Source organism: Marmota flaviventris, chromosome 18 (assembly GCF_047511675.1).
Source record: "Marmota flaviventris isolate mMarFla1 chromosome 18, mMarFla1.hap1, whole genome shotgun sequence".
In the NCBI taxonomy this organism is placed as follows: Eukaryota; Metazoa; Chordata; class Mammalia; order Rodentia; family Sciuridae; genus Marmota; species Marmota flaviventris.
This window is the reverse complement of record NC_092515.1, coordinates 62332949-62354095: the sequence shown is the minus strand read 5'-3', so window position 1 is coordinate 62354095 and position 21147 is coordinate 62332949. Positions and strand designations below refer to the sequence as shown.

Sequence of the window (21147 nt, the reverse complement as noted above, 5' to 3'; positions counted from 1 at the left end):
ACCCACCTATCCCTGCACCCACCCGTCCACCCACCCAGCCTGCGCCCACCTGTCCACCACCCACCCACCACCCACCTGCTGGCTGCTCACCTGCCCGGGCACCTTGCCCATGTTTGCTCTCGTGGCTGTTCGCTCAGCCCTGCCATGCCGACTGCAGATGGCGACTTCCTGGTGGCATGAGTGCCTGGGGTGGGAGGGACCAGATACACCTCCGATCCCAGAGTGCCGGGACAGTGCTGTGCGCGGAGGCCCTTCCTCAGCCCCCGCCCCAGCCTGGCAGCGGGCGGCCCAGATGGCGGAGCTGCCTCCCCAGGGCTCTCGGGGAGTAGCTGGCACTCGGCCCCAGCAGCTGGGCGAGGAATGTGCTTCCTCTGAGCGCCAGCCGCAGGGTGAGCAGGCCTGGACATCTGGATCCCATTTGCGGGCCTTTGGAGCGCCTGGAAGATTTTAATTCCAGCCACTCTGAGCGTCCACCCTCCCCGCCTTTTAACTCTGCTTGGCCCAGCATGCCTGGAAGGCCATGCTCTGGGCACTGCCAAGGGGCATGGGACAGGGACCAGGCACTTTTGGTTGGTGGCACTTTGGGGTCTGTAGCCAAACCAAAGCTCAGGCCCAAGCCCCTTCAGTGACACCGTGGGCCAGGATGGGATCGCCCCGCCCACTCCCACCTGAAGCCAGAGCTGTGATTGTGTCCACGAGGGGGTCGCCCACTGCCACCGGTTGTGACCTTCCCCCGAGGGCCACTTTCCACAGCAGTAGATACACTCTGGTGGTCAGTTCCTAGGAAAGGCGCGTGGGACGTATGGCCCATAGAGAAGAGTGCCCAGCCTGATGCTCACCCAGTGTGCACTGGACCTTGGCCAGCGCAGCGTCTCCCGATGTCCGAGCCCCTGGGCCCTTCCTGGCGAGGAGCCCGCATCCCGACCCGTGCCACAGGACAGGCTTTGTGAGCTGCACAGAGGGCTTGGCCGTGGTTTGGGGTCTGCATGTCTGAGTGTCACGCGGTGCCTCTGCCCTTCCCCGAAGCCCTGAGTCCACTCTCGTGTGCTGCGGTTCATGCGTCCCTTAACCTTCGTCTCTTTGAGGCTGGGCCTCGCCAAGTCCCCCGGGCAGCTGGATCCACATTCCTCCTGCCTCAGGAGACTGAGGGCCTGGGGCACAGGGTGGCCACACACACGTGCCCGTCCACATGGGCAGCACCGGGCAGGTTATAGGTGCTTAACAGGCGTAGGCCCCTGCTCTGGCCCTGGGCTGCTGCTGTTGGCAGATGCTGGCCAGCCTTGTCCCCCCTTGCCCTGTCCCCACGTCAGCCTGCCTACAGCCTGAGTTTCAGGGTCCTGGGTGCAGTTTAACTGGCCGGCCTTTGTGTCCACCTGCCCATGCCGTGGTCACCCTCCACAGTGCTGTGCTGAATGTCCGCCCAGGTGGGTGTCGGGGCACCAAGGTCCGTCCTTAGCGATCCACGGGGTGGGAGCACTTGGCCGAAGCTGAGATGCCACCACAGAGGAGCAGGGGCAGGGAACTGGGGTGGCGCTGGCCTCGGCCTCTGCAGCCAGGTGCCACAGACCCTCTGCTCCTGGTGCCCAGCCTGCCCTCTGCCCTCTGTAAGTCCCCACTGTTGGCCTCCCTTCCGCCTGGCTCATGGAGAGAGGCACCATGAGCCAGGCCCTGGACGCCCAAGCTGTGTGCCTGGCACAGCTGTCCTCCCTGGTTGGTGGCTCTGCAGGTGGGCAGCTGGGGCAGGCTAAGTGGCCGTCCCTTGGCCTCAGTGGGGCTTGCCCTGGAGTCTGTGGTCAGCGGTGGGTCAGGTCAGCGGCTCTGCTGAGCGCCAGGCTCCCGTGTGCCAGGGCTCCTGCAGGCTGGCCTGCGCCCTCACCAAGGCTCCACCAGGGAGCAGCTGGGGCCGGGGCCTGGCCAGCCCTCATCTTGTACTGCTGGCCGTCAGCCAGAGCAGGCCTGGGGCCAGCTCAGGTCCAAGGGCAGGGAAGCTGCCTGTGGGGGGAGAGCTTCAGTGGGCACCTGGCGGCCGTGTCCCCTCATGGGGGAGGGTCTGAAGCAGCCGGAGCCAGCAGGGGTCCAGCCTGGCCACGGGCTCACTCCTGAGCCTGCAGACACCTGCAGGGGCATCTGTTCCCGGCCTCCCACGGCAGAGGGGCAGTTCCCAGGCCAGCTGGCTCAGGGAGGCGCCAGGAGGCCACACAGCAGCCTTCTCTGAGCACCAAGAGCCAGGCCCTGCTCCGGACGCTGCTCCAGGAAGCAGGTGGTAAACACAAGGAGCCCTGCAGTGTGACTTGGTGCTGAGCAGTCCTCGGGAGAAAACGGGTTGGGTGGTGTGGAGGGCGCGGGAGTTTGAGTGAGGTGGTTGGGGAAGGCCTCTCTGAGGAGGGACCTGGGAGCCAACCCTGAAAGGTTCCCACCTTTCAAGGAGACGGCCTTGCAGATGCAAAGGCCCTGGGGCAGGCATAACAGTGCTGGGTGGTAGGACTGGAGGGTGGCCAGTGCAGCTGGCCAAGATGGAGCCAGAGGATGGTGGGAGGCCCTGGGTCCCTCTGTCACCCACCAGGCTCTTTTGCAAGTGTCTAGTTGGTCCCCTCTTCCTTGGTGAACCCAGGTTCATCATAGGGAGCAAGAGTTCAGATGCAGCTTGAGCCCCAGACACCCCAGACATGGATGGGCATGGTGCGTGGAAGGGAGCAGAGGCCAGGTCTGCCTGGACAGGGCCTCTCCCTGGGCCTGGGAACCAGCTGGGGGCAGCCGAGGGTGGAGGCGGTGCCCTCCCCTTCCACAGGGCCCTGTTCTTGGGGGGGGGGAGTGCGGTGCATTTGCTTTGGGCCCAGTTTTGCAGCACATCAGGCTCGGACGGCCTCTGCTCGAAGGCTGACCTGCTGCCTCCACTCCTGAGGGCCTCCTGGCACCTGCCTGTGTGGAGGCGGCTCACTGCAGTGGGCTGACAGGCCACCGCCAGCCGGCACCAATGTGGTGTCACCTCCAGGCTGTGGCCCTGGGCTCTCCCTGGCCAGGCTCTGAGCACACCCACCTGAGGGGCAAGGCTGCCTGTGACCAGCTGGGCAGGTCCACCCCGGAGCTGGCCACACGTGGGCCTGTGGTGGGTCGACCGAGTGCCCAGCCAAGTGGCATCGCAGCTCCGAGCCTCAGATCCCTGTCTGCACACCGGGTTCCACACCTCGCGGCTTGGCCAGGGGGCGTAGGCGGGGTGGGGGTCCCGGCCGCTGCTCAGGCCCTTAACACCCTGGGCAAGGACAGCCCGCCAGGCCCCACCGTGAGGCACGCCGAAGGCGCCTCGTGCAGAGCCCGCGCCACGTGCAGGTCTCCAGGGCGGCTGCCCGTGCTGCCTCCACAGGGCTGGACTCCGCCCGACGGCGGTGCTGCTGAGACAGAGGCCAGGCAGGCCCTGGGAAGGCCCGGACTCCCCTCCCCAGTGCTGCCGGAGGGCGCCTGAGAGGGGTGGCTCCCCAGCTCCCACGCAGGACGGTGGAGGGTCCTGAGCTCGCCGCCGCCCCGTGTTCTCTGTCCCAGCCCACCCCCAGGAAGGACCTCATTTTCCCGGTGGGTAGCGGGAGGCCCTCAGACATCGGGCAGTCCCCCTTCTCCGCCCATGTGGGAGCCAGCGCTCTTGCCATGGCCACCTGTGGCCTTCATCATCTCCCAGGCGGGTGCCGTGGGGTCCCCAGGTCCTGAGTGGCCAGCGCTGGACAGTGGGGCGGGCTTGGTGGCAGGCAGCGAGTTAATGGCCAGAGGAATGGTCTGTCCTGGGTCAGGCCTCTGAGGACAGGGAAGGGCCGGCGGGAGGAATCCGGACTTGGCCCTGAGTGCCCGCGGGGGCGGGTGGCCTGCTGACCAATGGAGGGAAAATACTAATCCCTTTATTTTTACTCCTTATTCATCGGGCGGCGGGACCTTAATGGAAGCCAGATGTGGGAGCTGCCCACTCAGCCTGGGACTCCCAGGGCTGCACCCACCCGCCCGCCACGCCTGCGCGCGGGCCAGCCCCCCTCCCCGCGCTTTGGAGGAGGGCTGGGAGAGCTCAGCCCGCGGTCAGCTCCGGGGTCAGCGCAGTGTCTTGCGTTAGCGAGAGGAAGCCCCAAGTGCCCTCACTGCCCCTCCACCAAGGAGCCCAGGCCCCACGTCACGCCCCGGAGAAGAGGACCCTTCCCCTCCCCGTGGGTGCCACCCTTCCCCTCCCCGTGGGTGCGACCCTTCCCCTCCCCGTGGGTGCCACCCTTCCCCTCCCCGTGGGTGCCACCCTTCCCCTCCCCATGGGTGCCACCCTTCCCCTCCCCGTGGGTGCCGCCCCTTCCCCTCCCCGTGGGTGCGACCCTTCCCCTCCCTGTGGGTGCCACACATTCTCACCAGGCTGCTCCAGGAGAGTCAGTGCCCCGAGTGGCCTGGCGGAGAGAGCCTGGCTACGTGACACCCCAGGGACTCTAGACCTCAGGGAACCCCAGAGGCCAGTCCCTGCAGCGGAGGGAAGGAGGGCACGGTAGGCAGGGACACACCTAGGCCTCTGCTGCGTCTCCCGGCTCTGGCCACTCGGGGCAGCCCTGCCGTGGCTGGCGTGTGCCCGCCTCACCTGTGTCAAGGCCACACCCGCTGCTTGTCAATGGCCTCAGAGGAAGCCTTCTTGTCCCCACAGGGGCGTCACCACGGAGCCCCTGATGTAAGGACTTCCCACACTGCTCATTGCCACCCACAGCTCATGGCCTGCCTAGGACCATGGGGGCCAGGACAGTGTCCATTCTGCAAAGCCAGTGGGCACCACTCTGGGCGCTGTCCTGAGACATTGCCGGGTGGGCTCTGCAGGACACCCTGGAGCGTGGCCCCTCTGTGTGTGGCCTTGCTGCAGACCCCTTTAAACAGCTGGGCGTGGAGTCCAGTGTGGGAGTGTTGGGTCTGAAGGGTTGGGAGCTGCCTTCTGTGGAGGTGAAGGAAGGCGTGGGCAGGGACTGTCCCCTTGTCAAGGCTCCCTGGGTTCTTGTGGTTGTCCCTCAACAAGCATTTGCTGAGCACCAACTGTGTACCTGGAGTTGCTGTGGGTGATGCAGCCAAGGCGAACAGACATGGCTGTCCTGAAGGGGACAAGCCCGAGGCGGTTCTGGGGGCTGGCCCAGGGGGCTGCAGGCTCTGCAGGAGGGCAGCCATGGGGCCTGGGCAGCCCTGCCCTGCTGCAGAGGGCCAGGACAGGAGGGGCACAGAGGCCAGGGCAGAGGGAGTGCCGGCCATGTGGCCCGTCCTGGCTGGGGTCGTCCTGTGGGGGTGGCCCACCCTCTGGCTCCTAAGATGGCCAGGCATGGGGTTGACGTGGGCCCCTGGCAGGGCTCCTGAGCCTTGGCCTGCTGCCCAGCCAAGGCCTCACCGGCTGTGCAGTGCCCTCGGGCGCCCTGGGCTGTGGGACAGTTCCCAGGGGCGAGGAGGCAGCGGGGGACCTTGGCCTCTCTGCTGCTGGCTCATCTGCGTGACACTGAGAGAAAACACCCCTGAGAGGCCCGGGTCTGTCGGCCCTGCGCCATGTCACCTCCGGGAACAGTGCCGTGTGCATTTCGTGCTCACAGATGTGGGTGCTGAGGCTGCCCACTCGGGGCTTCGGCAGCTAGGCACTGACCATCCCGGGATGGGGCAGGGTCGGTGCACCGGCAGGATGAGACGCCTGGGCCTGGGGATCGTGCACATCTCCAGGGGCCTGTGGCCAGCCAGGAAAACCTGGGTGGGGCTGCGGAGCACATCAGGACCCACAGAGTGGACTCCAGACCCAGGCCAGTGGGCCTGAGGCCAGGGCCCCTACCCGCTGGGCCTTGGCTTCCTCACCTGCCCAGGGTGGGGTTGAAACGCAGCGATGTGCACAGAGAGCTCGGGGCGGAGGTGCGAGGTGGGGACTCTGGCCACGCTGACAGCCATCATTGCTGGTCAGGGCCCAGGGCAGCCTCCCAGCTCGTGACCCGCAGAGGCCACGGCCGGTCTGGAGGGAGCACAGCCAGTCCAACAGGCGCCCACAGAAACCAGAGGCCCCTCCCTGGAGGGTTCTGGAACCCCAGGCCAGGAGTACTGGGCTGTGGCCAGTTCCCGGCTGGGCAGGGCGGGCTGGGAACTGCGCCGACGGGGACAGTGATGGATGGAGTGGCTTGTTCCAGCGCATTCCACGCTCTTTCCCACCGGCACTGCCTGGCCAAGGGAGCCCTTCCTCTGGCTGCTCAGTGACCTACACTGGGGACGGGAACAGCCGTCTGGGAGATGCAGTGTCCCTCGTGGGCCCTGGGAGTGGCCTCGGGCCCTGGGAATTTTCTGCAGGGTGGGAACGCGGCAGAGCCTGCAGCTGGGCAGGAGGGGGAGGAGCGCGCCCGGCCACCGAGAACCGCCCTCGTCCCTGGGACGTCTTGGTGGCTCCTGTGTGCCTGGGGCAGCCTTTGGGGTGGCCATGGCATTGGGGACCCCCACTCTGTTGCTCCCTAAGTCTCCGCCCAGTCCCGTGAGAGGCTCCTGGGGCCCAGGGGTGGGGTGACAGTCCCTGGTGGGGTGGCTAGATGGCTGTCCACGCTGGGAGGAGCATCCTGGTGCTGGGGAGAGCCAGAGACATATGGGGGAGGGTGGACGGTGGAGGGCAGCGCCCACCCCTCTGACTCCCAGGCAGGGGCTATTTGCAGTTGACCTCTGGGACTGGCAAGAAGAGGCGGCCGAGCTGGGCAGCCAGGACCAGGATGGGGCTCTCCCTTCTCACTAGTTGGGCAGGTCACAGCAGCTCTGGGCCTTGGTGTCCCCACCCGTAAGATGGGGTGGGGCCATTTCTACCTCCGAGGGCTGCGGGCAACTCCAGGAGGGCAGCCTGGCCCTGGCCCAGGAGACCTTCCTCCTGCGCAGGCCGTGTGCTGGGCTCCTGGGGCCACGGGCCCTGCCTCCCACCCACCTGCCTCGGAGCCAGGACCCAGGGCCAGCCAGGTGCCCCGGAGCTCCTCCACCTGCCCAGCAGGAGGAGCCAGTGCCGTTGTGACCGGGAGGGTCGGGACCTGAGCTGTCTGGAAGGGCAGGAGGAGCAGGACCAGGCTAGTGTCACAGGCGTGGGGACGGGGTTGCTGTGGGGACGCAGCTGTCCCCTGCCCCGTCCCCTTGGCTTTGCCTGGCTGCACTGCACGGCCAGCCCTGCTGCTTCTACTGGAGTGGCCACAGTGGCTCAGGCCAGGGCTGCACTTGGGTTCGCGTCCTGCCCCTCTGCCATGGCTGGGCACCTCAGCAAGACCCGTGGGACAGCGGTTGAGCCTGTGGTCAGCACTGTGTGGCTGTTAGTTTTGACGTGATGTGCCGACCTCCAGGGAAAAGTTAGCCTAGCGGCCACCGCCAGCTGCCTCGGCCTCAGACCTCCACAGCCTCACCCTGGAGCCGGCCTCCCAAGCCCAGATCAGGTGGGGGCAGAGGATTGTGGCTGCAGCCAGGTGGACGGGGTCCAGCTCAACTCAGCCCCTCGCAGGCTGGCTGGCTCTGGGAAGTCGTTTCTGGGCCTCGGTCGGTTCCCCCTGTGGCACGGGCCGTGACCGTGCCCTTGGGGAGGGTTGAGGGCCGGAGACCCAGGCCCTGCACAGCTGAGGACACGGGGTGCACATGGAGGGGCTCTCGGGGAGAAGGTCAGCGACTCCAGCACCTGGACCTTGTTGGGCTATGCTCCTGGGCACCCTGGTGGGAAGCTGCGGGCTTCTTGCCCCTGGCACCTGCAGTGGAGCCTCGGGCTAGTGTCCCTGCTCAGAAGTGGACAGAGGCTGCACGCTGGCTACTGTCAGGCTGCAAGGTCATTCTGAGCCCACTGTGGTCTCGGGGGCAGGAGCAGCCCTGGGCGGGACACAGGTTCAGTGAGCAGGCAGGAACCCGGGCACGGGAAGGACATGCCTCAGCCCAGGCCTCTGCCGGGGACCCTAACAGCCACGGAGCAAGCCAGGCATTGCTGTGGGTGCCATGCCCCTGGTGGACAGGGGTCTGTCTCCATCTCCTTGGCCCGCCCCCACCACCGTGAGGCAAGGAAGGGGGCTCCGAGAGGCCCACGGGACCACCAGCCTGCCCAGAGCCAGTGTCCAGGGATCCTGACCCGAGGCTAGCTCTCAGCCCAGCCCCTGACCACCGCTCTGTCCCACCTACACCCCTCTGTCCCCCCAGACCTGAGGCTGGGGATCCCCGGAGAAACACTTGTCTCCAGAGGCCCTCCTGGGGGCTGCCAATGGGGAGGTCCATCCCAAGCCCTCCGTCCAGGGCCGCTGCCGTGGGAGGCCCCAAGCAAGAGCGTGCTGTGTGAGGTGGTCCTGCGTGGGCCCCGTTCCACCAGAATGACCAGGAGGGCCGGGGCGCTGGGGGCAGCTCAGCCCCGGGAGGCTCCTGGTGGGCAGGCGAGGCCCCCTGCACTGGAGGTTCTGCTGGGCCTGGGCAGGAGGGACCGGGAGCTCCCTGCAGCTGCCGCTCAGCCCACCCCTCCCCTCCTCCACACGAGGCCGTCCAGCTGGGCTGGGAGGGGTGAGGGTCTGTGCTGGGACAGCCCCGGAGCAGGGACGCAGGGGCTCGCCATCTACTGCCCAGTGCCACTGGGTGCCCGGACCTCACCCTCACTGCCTCTGCTCCCCAGATGCCTGCAGAGAGGTCCATCACCCCCCTCGGACCGGGCAGCTGAGGCTGGAGGCAGGCCACAGAGCAGGGACGTCAGACTCGCGTCCCGTCCACTGTCCCCAGCTGTCCCCATGACCACAACTCCGGGCAGGTGGGACCTGGGAGGTTGGCCATGGGCCTCCTGTCTCCCACACCTCAAGTCCACCTCTGGATTAAATGCCAGAGGACCCCCTCTTTGCAGGCCCTTGAACCCTAAATAGGAGGCGTTTTGGAGACGACCAGGTGAACCCTGGAGAACTCCCACAGCCGTCTGTCTGTGACCTTGGGCAGGGCACTGCACCTCTCTGAGCCTGGCCCTCCCTGTGAAACGGGCTTTCGCGACCACCTCGTAGGGTCTTCATGAGCACAAGGTGGAGGGAAGGCCGGGGCAGCCCACCCTGCTGCCCTCCTCTTCTGCCCAAAGGGTGACCTTAACCCCCGCTGCTCACAGGCACCGTGTCAGCGTCTGGAACACTGCGGGCACACGGGCGCGGTCGGGACATCAAGTGACATTAGGTGGCGATTTTCTGTGACGTGGTACTTGGGCCCCCAGCACCACGGTCTCCTGGGCAGTCTGTCTGCTGGCAGCACGGCTGTTACCCGAAGCCATGCCCAGCCCCCGGTGCGGGCAGCAGTGGGCCCCTGCTTCCTGCCCAGCCTCGGTTTCTCAAGGCTCAAGTGTAGCCACCTCCGAGGAAGGACTTCGCAAACTCCAGACGCCAGTGTCCCCAGTGTCCCAGGCCTGTGGCCCAGGCCAGCCTGGCATTTGAAGTGCTTGGCCCAGGCCCTGCCCATCGCCTGCTGGCCGAGGGCGACCTGGCCGGGGACGGCTGGGAGGATGGCCTGCTCCTCTCGGCGGCCAGCCACGTTCGCCTTCTTTGGTTGCCACCAGGGACTGGCTGCCGGCCCTGCAGCCAGGACGGTGTTGATGGGTCCCCACAGCTGCGGCCACACGTGTGCCCGGCCATCAGCCTGGGACAGGCGGGCGCGGGGGAGGGGAGCCTCCCAGCAGGAGGGAGGCCAGAGGCTGCAGCTGAGGGACAGCAGGTGCCGGGCGGCCTGGGTGGCCGCTGTTCACCGGCTGCTCCCACCCTGGCCTCTCCACGGGACCCGCCAGCTGTGGGGCTCTGGGAACGTCCCCAGTGTCTCTGCAGCGGGGAGGGGTGGCGAGGTGAGGTCTGTGTGGTGCTGGGCACTCCAAGGTGGTAATGTCATTAAATAGTCACTGTCCACAGAGACGGCTGGCTCAGGCCCCCACACGCGTCCCTGTGTCCCTGGTGCCTGGGGTGGAGATGAGGGTGTGCCAAGGGATGACGGTCACAGGACCATGCGGCAGGCCTGGGGCCCCAGCTGGCTCACCCCGTCCCCGGCCTGCGGCCTCCTGTTAGCAGGAGGTGCGTTGCGGGGAGAGGACACCCACCTTGCTGGCCCGGGGAGCCAGGCCCCTGGTGCCTGAGCTGCAGTTCTAGGCCTCTCCCACCTGCCCCGGCCGCTGGCCTTGCTAAGGTACAGGGGCTTGGGGCTCATGCCCATCTGCCAGGCTCAGCCTGGCCTTCTTGGCCCCAATGCCAGGTGCTGTCCCTTTAGCATGCTGCTCTGGGGCACATCAGAGGGTCAGGGCCACCTAGCCACTGGTCCACCCTGGCCTTCATCTTTCTGCCCTCTCCCCATGTACTATCCTGAGCAGAGCTTGTGGGACCTCAGGGAGCCCATGTCCCCTGGGGACCAGTCAAGCCCAGGCGCTGCAGCCCCTGGCCAGCGCCATGACACATTTCAGGGTTGGGCCCAGGGCACCCTGGGATCGATGCATCCTCCCTTCACACTCCCCGAAGGCCCGGAACCTTCCCGCAGCCTCACTGGGGCTTGTTGGGAATGCAGATTCCCGGGCCCTGGCCACGGATGCGGCTGGGGTGGGAGGCTGGCGTCCGTCTGGACACAGATGCAGGGGATGCAGGTGGAGGCCACACTTGGCCCTGCCTTGGTGGGGGGCACGGACTCCAGGGTCTGCAGAAACGAGGCTGGGGGACCTGCCCCAGCTGGTTGATCCAAGCCCACCCTCCGGCCAACCCAGTGTCTAGGCTGGACCTCGGCCTCCTGTGAGGGCAGCTGAGCTCTGCAGAGTGGGTGGAGCCAGGGGCCCAGGGTGCTCGGCCCAGCCCGGCCTCGAGGGGCCTGGACGGGACACTCCTGCCCAGCCTGACTTGGCTTCTCTTTCTCCCCTTGCTGCCCAGTAGACAGGAGGGAGAAGGCCGCAGCGATGCCCGACTCCCCTGCGGAGGTGAAGAGCCAGCCTCGGTCCACACCCCCCAGCATGCCGCCCCCGCCACCCGCTGCTTCTCAGGCTGCCACCCGGCCCCCCTCCTGCACGCCTCACACGTGTGAGTAACCCTAGCCTCCACCTCTCCCACCGCCAGGGAGGGGTGGGGGCAGCGGCGTTTAACATTCTGTGCTGGGCCCTGAGCAGAGGCCCGTGGTGGGGACCTTGAGGTCCCTGGCTGGGCACCTCAGCTTTGGAGGCTCCAGTCTACCCTGTGTGACTTTGGGCAAGTTACTTCACCTCTCTGGCCTGGTTCCTACCTATGGAGCGGAGCAGCCACACACCCTGCCTGTGGGGCCTTATGAGGGTACAGTGGGCTAGCAGGCACACTCCCAGAACACAGCTGGGCCAGGTGACCGCTGGACATGCCCAGGACAGGCCTCTCCAGGACCCGGAGCTCAGAGGAGGACAGGGATGTCTCCAGGGTCACACAGCAGGCTGCCTGGGCACCAGGCCCACAGGGCGTGAGGGGTGGCAAAGAGCAGGAGTCCCAGGGCCTCCAACAGCAGGCAGGGCAGGAGCAGAGCTGCGGACCAAGCCCAGCAGGGTCTCAAGCTCACGGCCAGGCTGGGCAGCTGGCGGGGGCTGGGCAGGAGCCAGGCTCTGGTCCAAGGCCACTGCAGCCCCTTTCAGAGTTGAGACGCACAGATGCTGGGTCCTGCCCAGGTGGAAGGAGGAAGACCCCAGGCTTGGACCCACGTGGGGGCTCAAAACCGTCTCTGTGGGTGAAGGACCCCACACCACCCTCCCCGCATTCAGCCGCCAGAGGGCATCGTGGGGGTGGCCAGCTCCAACCGAGCCCTTCCCGAGGAGCCTCAGCCTGGCCCTCCCTGCTCTGGCCCCCAGGCCCTCCAGGAGGAGGCAGGTCCTCAGGCTGGTGGCCCCGGCCCCCAGAGGCTGAGAACCAGAGCTTCCTCCTCAGTGGCCTTCCTCTGCCCAGGGCCTAGGCCTGGGCTGCTCTGGCCCCTTCCTCCCGGGACCTGCCTCTGGGCCGAGATGGACGTGAGCCCGAGGCGCAGGGCGGGCGCTCTGGGCCCGTCTGGCTTGCTGGTGAAGGCGGGGACCGCCTGCTCCCAGGGGTGGCCTCCTGGGACACTGGGACGTGCCAGTCCAGGGTGGGGGCGTCATGGCCCACCACGCTATCCTTCGACTGTCTCCGAAGGGCCCAGCCCCTCTGCCTTCAGGGTCCTGGGCGTCACCCTCCCTCTTCCGGAACAGTCCTCCCTCTGGGCGCACGTCTGTCCACTGAAGGGCCTCCGAGCTCTTCTCAGGTGGAGGGGGAGACTGGGGGCCTTGTGCTGCCCTGGGGACAGGAGGTGGCTCTGGGTGGCCCCTGAGCCACAGGCCATGTGACCAGTGAGGCACTGGACCCAGCAGGAGGGAGAAGCAGCCGGTGGCAGCGCAGTCCTGGCCCCAGGCTCCCCCTCCCCGGCCTGCCCTCCCTGGGACCAGAGGCCCTGTCCAGAAGCAGGCAGATGTCCTGGCGGGGCCACACTCGGGATCTGTGGGACCCTCAGGTTCCTTCGGAGGCCTGCGAACAGAGGCGAGGTGGCAGGTGAGGGGGCTCAGTGCCCTGCCCTTGGTGCCAGGCCGGCTCGGGCCCCACCCGTGAGCAGGGCCACACAGCGGCTGCCTTCTCTGCCGGCATTCGCCCCCGGCTGGCGGGAGCATCCCTCCAAGGCTCAGGATGGCGCGGTGACTCCGATCTGTCCCCGACCCATGTGACTCCCTGACAGCCGGAGGTCAGCTGTGCCCACGCACCTGGCCGGCCAGCCCTGGCGAGGCCTCTGCAGCCAGCCAGTTTCAAGAGCCGCGAGACTGACCTTGGGCTCCACCTTGAGGGCTGTGGCTTTCCTGGGCACAAGTTGGCCTTGGAGTCAGAGCCACAGTGTGGCTGGGAGGGTGGGCAGGAGGCTGGAGGCCTGGGAGGGCCTCCCCAGGACAGGAGCCCCTGAGTGGGTCCCACTCCGCCTGTCCACGCGCCCTGGCTGGGCTCCTGCCTGCTCACGGGGCTCCCACTGGTCTCCCTGAAGCCCTGCCCGCTCACCGCCCATGGACAGTCACATGTGCCCTTTCGCTGGATGCCCAGCCTGAAGGCTGCTCTAGCCCCAGGTCCATTTTCCAGACTCTATCCCTGACCCTGTCCCTGCGACACTCCTGGGCCCCAGGTGCCTCGAGGACAGGGCAGAGTGGTGTCTTCAGACTCCTTCGAGGAAGAGGGGTTTTTAAGAGTGAGGGTCCTAGTAGACTCGTGGAGGGTCCTGCCAGAGTGCCCTTCGAGGCCACCCAGCCAGCCCGGGTTCTGCAGAGGAGCCCAAGGGTGCGCACCAGCCTGGCGATGACAGAGTCCAGTCCCCACAGTGCTGCCGGCAGGCGGGGGCCGGCTGAGCGCCCCTCCTGACTGCGTGTTCTTCTTATTTTGCTTACAGATGGAGAGGACGGACCTGCGACGTCACTGCCCCACGGCCGTTTTCATGGCTGCTTAAAGTGGTCTATGGTCTGCCTCTGTAAGTAAAATAACGAGACCCGCGGGCCTCCAGGAGGCCCTCGCCCTGCACAAAGCCGGCCCGGGGAGGCCCCCTCGAGCCACCCCGCTGCATCCTTAGAGAGGAGAGGGCAGGGCAGACGGTGGCCTGAGTCCCACGGTCACTGCTGTGCAGGAGCTGTGGCACCCGCAGCAGGGGCACGGCCACCGTGGGCTTCTTTCCCTGACAGCAGAGTAGCACTGGGAGGCACAGAGTGACCCTTGTCCATAGTGAGTCCAGCCGAGCCGCCTCCAGCTCCCGCCCCGACGCAGGGCCGCCTCGGCAGGGAGGCCACTGTGCCCGGCTCCCGACCAGGGGCTGAGGGCCTGGCGAGCCGCGCCTCGTGCTTGGTGGTCGCTCGTGGATGACTCCAAGTGCTGGCCACACGGCCTCCGGGTGCTGGGACCCAGAGCGCTGTCCCACAGGTGCTGCAGCCCCTCTGCGGGTGCGCTGGCGCCTGGGCGGTGAGGAAGGCTGAGATGGGCACTGCGGCTGCCCGTGGTCCTGGTCCAGCAGTCACCGTGCTGCACTTGGCCCTGTCTGCCCTCGTGGCCAGGGTTCTGCTGTGGACGGGGATGGCGCTCCCAGCCGCAGGGCGGCAGGAGGCTGTCGGTGGGGTTCCTCCGTCCCAGCCTGACCCTGCCGCAGCCAGGAGGCGGCGGGAGCCGTGGGGGTGCCAGCATGTGCCCCCAAACCTCAGCCGGGGACACGTGTGCGGTCTAACTTAGTAACACACCTGTCGCGGGACGGGAGCACTTGTGCCGGGCTATTTTCGGCGTCTCTTTAGCAAGCTGCCGAGACTGCCTCACAGCCGCAGGAGGGAGGACGGACGGACAGGCGAGGCGAGCAGGCCAGGGACCGGGCGCCCAGGCAAGGCTGGTAAGCAGGCCTCGGGGAGGCCAGGCCAGGCCAGGCCAGCGCTGCAGGCCGGGCCGGCGGCTTGGACAGTGGCATGTCTCAGAAGCCGCCAGAAGCCCCAGAGACCTGGCACCCGCACATCAGCCGCCAGAAGCCAGCCCACTGCGATGGGAGGTCCGTGGAGACAGGGCGTCCCCTGCGTGGCTGGGTGGCAGCAGGGGCTGTCCTCAGTCTTGACCAGGCTGTGTGTGTTGACATCTGCCAGGGGTTGGCCGTGCCCACTGCACAGCAGGGTCCTGGATGAGGCCCGGGAGGGTGGGGACCAAGGGCTGAGGGAGCTGAATCTGGTGGCCGTTGACCACCCGGGGTAAGAGGGAGGCTCCGGCACTTGGCCCCTCGCTGACTGTTGCTGTGTGGCACTGGCGCATCGCTGGCCAGTCACTCCTGAGCCCGGAGGGGCTCTGAGGTTCTTTGACAGCGTTCCCACGGCACGTGCTCAGGTGCGGGCCCAGCTGCTCAGAGCTGGGTTCAGAAGGACCCGGAGCCTGGGCAGCAGCGTGCTGGACGGGTGCCGCCGTGAGGAGAGTGGGCGCAGGTGCATCCCGTTCCCCTGCCTGCAAGTGGTCTTCAAGGCCCTGCCGTGTGGGGCACAGTGGTCAGCAAGCAGCCTACTCAATCCCAGCAGAGACAGCGGGCAGGGAGGGGCAGCTGGCCCCGCAGCAGTCGGGCTGCCCGGTGCTCTGCCCTGTTGCTCCACGGGAGAACCTGGGGCCAGTGCAGATGGAGGACAGAGCCAGGCCCGGGCTGACCGGCACCCACACCCGGACTTTGCTCCAGGCAGGCTTGCCCTCGAGGCATGGGGTCCAAGGTCCTCCGATGGCCTCCCCTCCAGCAGCCCCGCAGCAGGCAACTGCCAGTCCCGGGGACGGGGGGTGAGGGATGGTGGAGCGAGGGCCAGGACCCGAGGGGACAGCCACACTGACTGTGGCCTGGCCGTGGGAGCATCCTGCCGAGGTCCCCGCTGCCTTGTGTCCGTCCAGCCCTCTGGAAGGTGAGGCCTGTGTGGGCTGGGAGGCAGCGGGCCCACTGCAGGCCCCCACCTGGGTGGAAGCACGCTTGCCCCGTCCAGGGTCCTCTGCAGTGGGGCGTCCAGCGGTGTCTGGGCAAGTCTCACCCAGTGGCCAGGCCACAGGTCAGCAGAAGCGGCCTGTGTGGGCCCGGGAGCCCAGGGGAGCAGGCTGCAGCCCCGGGATGGCCACATGGGGTTGCGTCTGGGCAGGGCGGAGGTGGGCAGAGCGGGGACTGGATCTGGCAAGGGCCGCTGCAGGGGAACCGAGGCCAGGAACAGAGGCAGGCCCTGCCTTCTAGCCGACAGAATGGCAGGGGTCAGGAGAGGTCACCAGAGCCCAGGTCAGGACGGCCGGGCAGGTGCCTCTTCTAGGGGGACACACCAAGGCCCCACACTCACACAAGCAGACTCAAGTGTCCAGGCGGCTTGGCACTGCCCCAGCGGAGCCCTGGGTCCCCGTCCACCTGCCGCCCTATCAGGCCTTGGCCCCGGTGGCAGGCGAGGGCCGAGCCTCAGGGGAACTGGGCCTGAGGGAGCAGGTGGCCCTGAGCGCGGCCCCAGCACAGGCTTCCTGCAGCCCGGCCACCTGGGGGGCCCGGTGGGGCAGGGGCCCTCGGGAGGCCCAGGAGAGTGGCTGGTGCCCGCGCCTGGGTGCAGGTGGCCTCGGCCCCCCGGGACTCAGTGCAGCAGCCCCGGTGTCGCCAGAGCCCTAGGACATCGACTGATGGCAAGGCCACAGGCAGTCTCGTCTCAGTGGCCAGTGGTACTGGCCCCACACCACCAGCCTCTGTGTGGCCAGCCAGGGGCCTATGTACATACCCCTGTCTCGTTCTCGGCCACCCTGGGGGGCAGTGCTGCCAGGGCTGATTCCTACTAGTTAAGGCTGCAAACTAGTTTCCAGACCCAACTGGTCACTGACCAATGGGTGACGGCCTTGTGCAGGCAGGGCACCTGAGAAGCAACTGTGGGGACACCGCGTGGGCTGTGGTGGTGGGAGTGGGCTGTGGTGGTGGGAGTGGGCTGTGGCAGGTCCTTCTCGCTCCTGGAGGCCCTCCGCCCCTGGGCAAGGAGCGAGCCAGCGACCGCAGGGTGCCGAAGCCCCTGCGGCCCGCGGTGGGCACCCAGGCCGCCAGGGGCACGCATCCCTACTGGCTGAAGGGCCTGGCCCCACGACCACTGTGCACACCTGTAAAGGGGTGCGAGCAGCCCGCAGGTGAGGCTCTGCTGCCGTCGCCACCCTCGTCACCACTGCCGCGCGTCACAGCCGGCCTGGCCTCACCCCCTTCCCCTCACAGTGATGAACGGCAGTAGCCACTCGCCCACGGCCATCCACGGCAGCCCGTCGACGCCCAACGGCTTCAGCAATGGCCCGGCCACCTCGTCCACGGCCTCCCTGTCCACGCAGCACCTGCCCCCGGCCTGTGGGGCCCGGCAGCTCAGCAAGCTCAAGCGGTTCCTCACCACCTTGCAGCAGTTCGGCAGCGACATCTCCCCGGAGATCGGGGACCGCGTGCGCACACTGGTGCTGGGGCTGGTGGTGAGTGGCTGGGCGCCCGAGAGGGCGATGGTGTCCCCGGGGCTGCCCCTTGCTGGGCGTGGCTGGACGGCGGCTCGGGCGGCCATGCTCAGTGAGGTGGCGTCCCCCACAGAACTCGACGCTGACCATCGAGGAGTTCCACGCCAAGCTCCAGGAGGCCACCAACTTCCCCCTGCGGCCCTTCGTCATCCCCTTCCTGAAGGTGAGGCGGACCTGCCACCCGCTGCCCAGCCCACGAGGCCCAGGCCGGCCTCCAGCCCCGGCCCGGCCTCGTTCTCGGCCACCCTGGGGGACAGAGCTGCCAGCGCTGATTTCTGCTAGTTAAGGCTGCAAACTAGTTTCCAGACCCAACTGGTCACTTACCAAACTAGCCCTCGGAGACAGAGCTCCCGCTTGGGCCAGTCCCCAGCGCAGCACCTGGCCACCATCAGCTGTGGCTGGAGAGCCTGGAGCTGTAGAGCAGGAAAAGCCCTGAAAGTCCCAGCATGGGGTGTCCCCCTGGGAGGGCCAGTGGGCAGCAGGGGCAGAGTCTTCCAGGTGGCAGGAACAGAATGGGCAAAGGCCCTGGAGCAGGGCCAGTGTCCAGGAACAGGGTAAGTGGGACATGGAGAGATCAGGGAAGCAGTGACGTGCGGCTGGGCAGCTGGGCAGCTGGAGAGCTATCAGAGGAGTACAGAAGGCCAGCACCGGGGCCTGACCACAGGCGCAGCGGCAGCTTGGGCCCCAGCCCCGCCCCATGGAGCCACAAGGTGCTAGTTGTAAAAGGTGCTGGTGGTCCGTGTGCACCAGGATGAGGACAGCAAGCTGGGGACTGGGACCAGGGGTCACTGTGGCCCCTGCGGGTCAGTGCTTCCCGGAGGCTCCCCCGTGTGGCCCCGCAGCCCTTCCTGCCGAGCCCCGTGATCAGCAGTCCTCGGCACCTCTCTGGACCAGCCGCCTGGCCCCACCGTGGCCGCCTGGGCCCCTCGCTCTGCCCTCAGCTTCTGTGGCGAGAAAGGCACCCCCAGGCCTGGGAGGCAGGAGGGACGCCCCCTCCCGGTGCACGTGCAGCCTGGCCGGGCAGCAGTGCTGGGGACTCTGCTTCCCTGAGGCGGGGGTGACGTCCAGCTCATCACAGACGCCCACGCCCCTGAGAGGGAGACACACCACCCCCACTGCTCCCCATTAGGGAGGACGACCGAGGCCCGAGGCCCCCAGGACAGGGAGCCACTCTCGAGCCTGGCCTGTCCAGCCCCTCGTCCCCACAGCCACCACGGGGCTTCTCTGGCAGCCCCTGTTCTCCAGGGACACCCGTCACACCCACATCCACTCCCTCCCTAGCCGCCCACACCCTGCTGGGCTGGAGCAGCTGCTGGCACCAGAGCCCGGCCCATCTGGCCATCACTGGGATCCCTGGACCCCTCCTGCCCCGACTGCTCACTCCACCATCCCCTGTGGGACGTCAGGTCCAACCTTGGCGGCCCATGCCCCACAGTGTCCCTGCCCTGTTTACCCTGGGTGCAGGGCAGAGCGTCCGGCGTCCTCACTACCCACCAGGCATGCAGCCTGCCCCCAGCCCAGTCAGTGCCAGCGTCCACCCAGCCACGCCAGCATGGTACCCCAGCGGGTGCAGACAGCACTGGCCCAGCACTGCCCCCAGGAGGGACCCTTGGCCTCAGTTTCCCCTCTGCACACAGGGCTCTCGGTGTCGTGAGAGCCAGGCAGCCCAGGGGCCTGCCCTCCTCGTGGCCACCCAGGTCCCTGCCTGCCAACTGTCCCGAAGCCCACCCAACCCCAGGGAGCTTCTGAGGGAGGCCGGAGCCTCCAGGGCCTGCTGATCAGGCTCAGCAGAGCCCTGACCCATGGTCCCCCTTGGGAGCAGCCCTTGTCCCCACTGCTTGTGACCAGAGCTCGGTGGGAGTCTGGCCTGCTGAGGCTGGACCTGGAACCCAGCTGCCCCTCAGGTTGGGCTCTGTCTGAAGTGGGCCGTGAGCAGCTGCAGAGCCTTTCTCAACTCTCACGGCCCCACAGTCCTGCCCAGTGGTACTCATGCTGCCCTGGGAGGCACCCGTCTGGGTCCTGCCTGGAGCCACGGGCTCCTTTGGGTGATAGGAAGGACGAAGCTGATTGACCAGGGCTTTCAGGAAACTGACACATGGGGAGTTGTGCAGCCATGGTTTGCAGGTGAGGCAGAAACCAGAGAGGTTAAGTGACGACCCAAGACCACACAGCCCCTCAGTGGCTGAGCCGGGGGGCCGTCCTCAGAGCACACCCTCAGTCCGGCGAGCCTGAGAGGCGGCTCTCAGCAGAGCCAGAGACAGGGTCAGGGGGCTCTCCTTCTCTGATGCTCAGGTCCCTCCCTTCAGTTGCGTCGGTGAGGAGGGCTGTCTGGACTTCCTGTAGCACCCGAACACCAGGGTGTTGTGACCAGCTCGGTCGGCCAGCCTCAGAGTGACGTCTCCCTCGAGTCCTGGGCTCCTGGGGACAGGTGGGGACACTGCCCCCCCACGGGGCTGGGCCAGCAGTGGCCTTATCCCCCAGCCCAGAGCCGTTGTGCATCAGACCCTCCAGCTTTCCGGGACCCACCCCCGTGTGGCCAGATGGGAGCTTTCCAGAGGCCAGAGACCTGCCCCCCAGCCTCCACCCAAGGCCGCTGCTGGCTGGCCCCAACCCTAACAGTGACCAGCAGTACTCCTGCCTCTCCCACCCTGCACGCTGGCCAAGGGGAGGCCACGGGGGGCGGGGGGACATTGGGCTTCTTGGCCCTCCTGGACGGACCCAGGTCCCAGCTCACAACTCTGACATGCTCGGCAGGTGGTGCTGGCCCTGTCCAGCTATGCAAATAGAGAACAGGCCCAGCAGCTAATGCAGCTGGACAAGGTGCGCCGCTGCTGGGCAGCCGTGGACACGCGCAGGGGGCCGGAGGCTCTGTGCGCAGGAGCAAGCTGGGAGCGTATTTATTTACAAGCACCCAGAGTGGCCGCTCTCCCAAGCGGCCTGCCGCTGGGCCCCGTCCAGCCTGTGGTAGGGCGCAGCCTGCCCGCCCCACCCCTAGTGGCTCGGGGAGCCTGGGAAGCACGGAGGAGCCCGGCCAGGGCCCAGCAGCGCTCTCCCGGAGCCCAGAGCCCGGAGGCGCACGGTGTCTGGCAAAGAATGTTAGAAGTGGTTCAGCCAAGTCCTGTTCCCTGCTTGGTGGCCGCAATGTCACTGATGGCAGGGGGATCACAGGACAGGGGCCAGCGCCATGTGCCCAGAGCTTTGCGGTGGCAGGAAGCACACTGGTGGCCAGTCCCAGCACCGGTCTTTGTTTCAGGCTGAGCCTGGAACTCCAGAGGGCAGGAGCCGGAGGCTGCCCACCAGCGTGGTGGGGCCAGTGGAGACCCCGGGCACTCCACACTTGGGCTCTGCTCTCAACCCCCCTTACAGTTGCTGTGTGTGCTGGGCTGGTTGCTCCCAGTCTCTGAGCCTTGAATTTCTCCTCGGTGCTGGGGATGGTGTGGTGACTGCTTAGATGGGGTGCAGGCACACTCCCTCTGCCTCCAGATGTCCCCGGGGAGGGAGGTGACAGGAGGAAGCTTTGCCTGGGTGTCCAGGATCTGGGCTGGGGTCTCAGGCACCACCTGTCACTGTGTGCCCCGGGCAGGGCACCGTCCTGCCCGCTGTCCTCCTCCCCTCCCTCGGCGGTCCCCGAGCCCAGCGGGCGCCGGGCTCTGTGCAGCTGGCCAAGCCGCTCCCGCCCCCCCCAGGCGAACCTGCCTCTGCTGCAGCGGGAGCTCCTGCACTGTGCCCGCCTGGCCAAGCAGACGCCTGCCCAGTACCTGGCCCAGCACGAGCAGCTGCTGCTGGGCACCAGCACCCCCTCCCCCGTGGACCCCGCCGAGCCCCTGCTGGAGGTCAACGAGAACGGCAAGAGGAGGACGCCCGACAGGTACCGCGGCTCCGGGCCAGGAGGGGGCACAGGGCCCTCCTGCCTCAGGCCCTGCCTGGCCAGCAGCCCCCACCGCAGGCTCCACCGAGGCGGGCGGGCAGCTCACCTGCCCTGCTAGCAGCCTGCCCTGCCGGGCTGGACCCAGATGCCCCTGGGAGCCCCAGGAGGACGTCTGTCCCCAGATATTTCCTGGCACTCTCCCTTGGTGCCAAATGTACAGCCCGAGGGGATCAAATCCAGGCGGCTGGGCCGGGCCCCCTCCGCTGGCCTCCAGAGGCACATGTCCACATTCCTGGGGGCTGC

At 67.5% G+C, this 21147-nt stretch overlaps 1 protein-coding gene across 9 annotated transcripts in view; it reads left to right on the top strand.

Annotated features, from left to right (window-relative positions):
- Cbfa2t3 (CBFA2/RUNX1 partner transcriptional co-repressor 3) overlaps positions 1-21147 on the top strand; it is a 64366-nt gene that overhangs the window by 36360 nt on the left and 6859 nt on the right. For 6 of the 9 annotated variants that reach the window (XM_027932998.3, XM_071605202.1, XM_071605201.1 and 3 more), the window contains exons 2-6: positions 10866-11009; positions 13378-13455; positions 16696-16937; positions 17050-17139; positions 20663-20844. In XM_027932998.3, the coding sequence (XP_027788799.3) occupies positions 10866-11009; positions 13378-13455; positions 16696-16937; positions 17050-17139; positions 20663-20844 (736 nt within the window). Of the gene's footprint in view, positions 1-10862; positions 11010-13377; positions 13456-16695; positions 16938-17049; positions 17140-20662; positions 20845-21147 lie in introns of all 9 variants that reach the window. The other 3 variants (XM_027932997.3, XM_071605203.1, XM_027933000.3) reach the window with 2 other exon arrangements.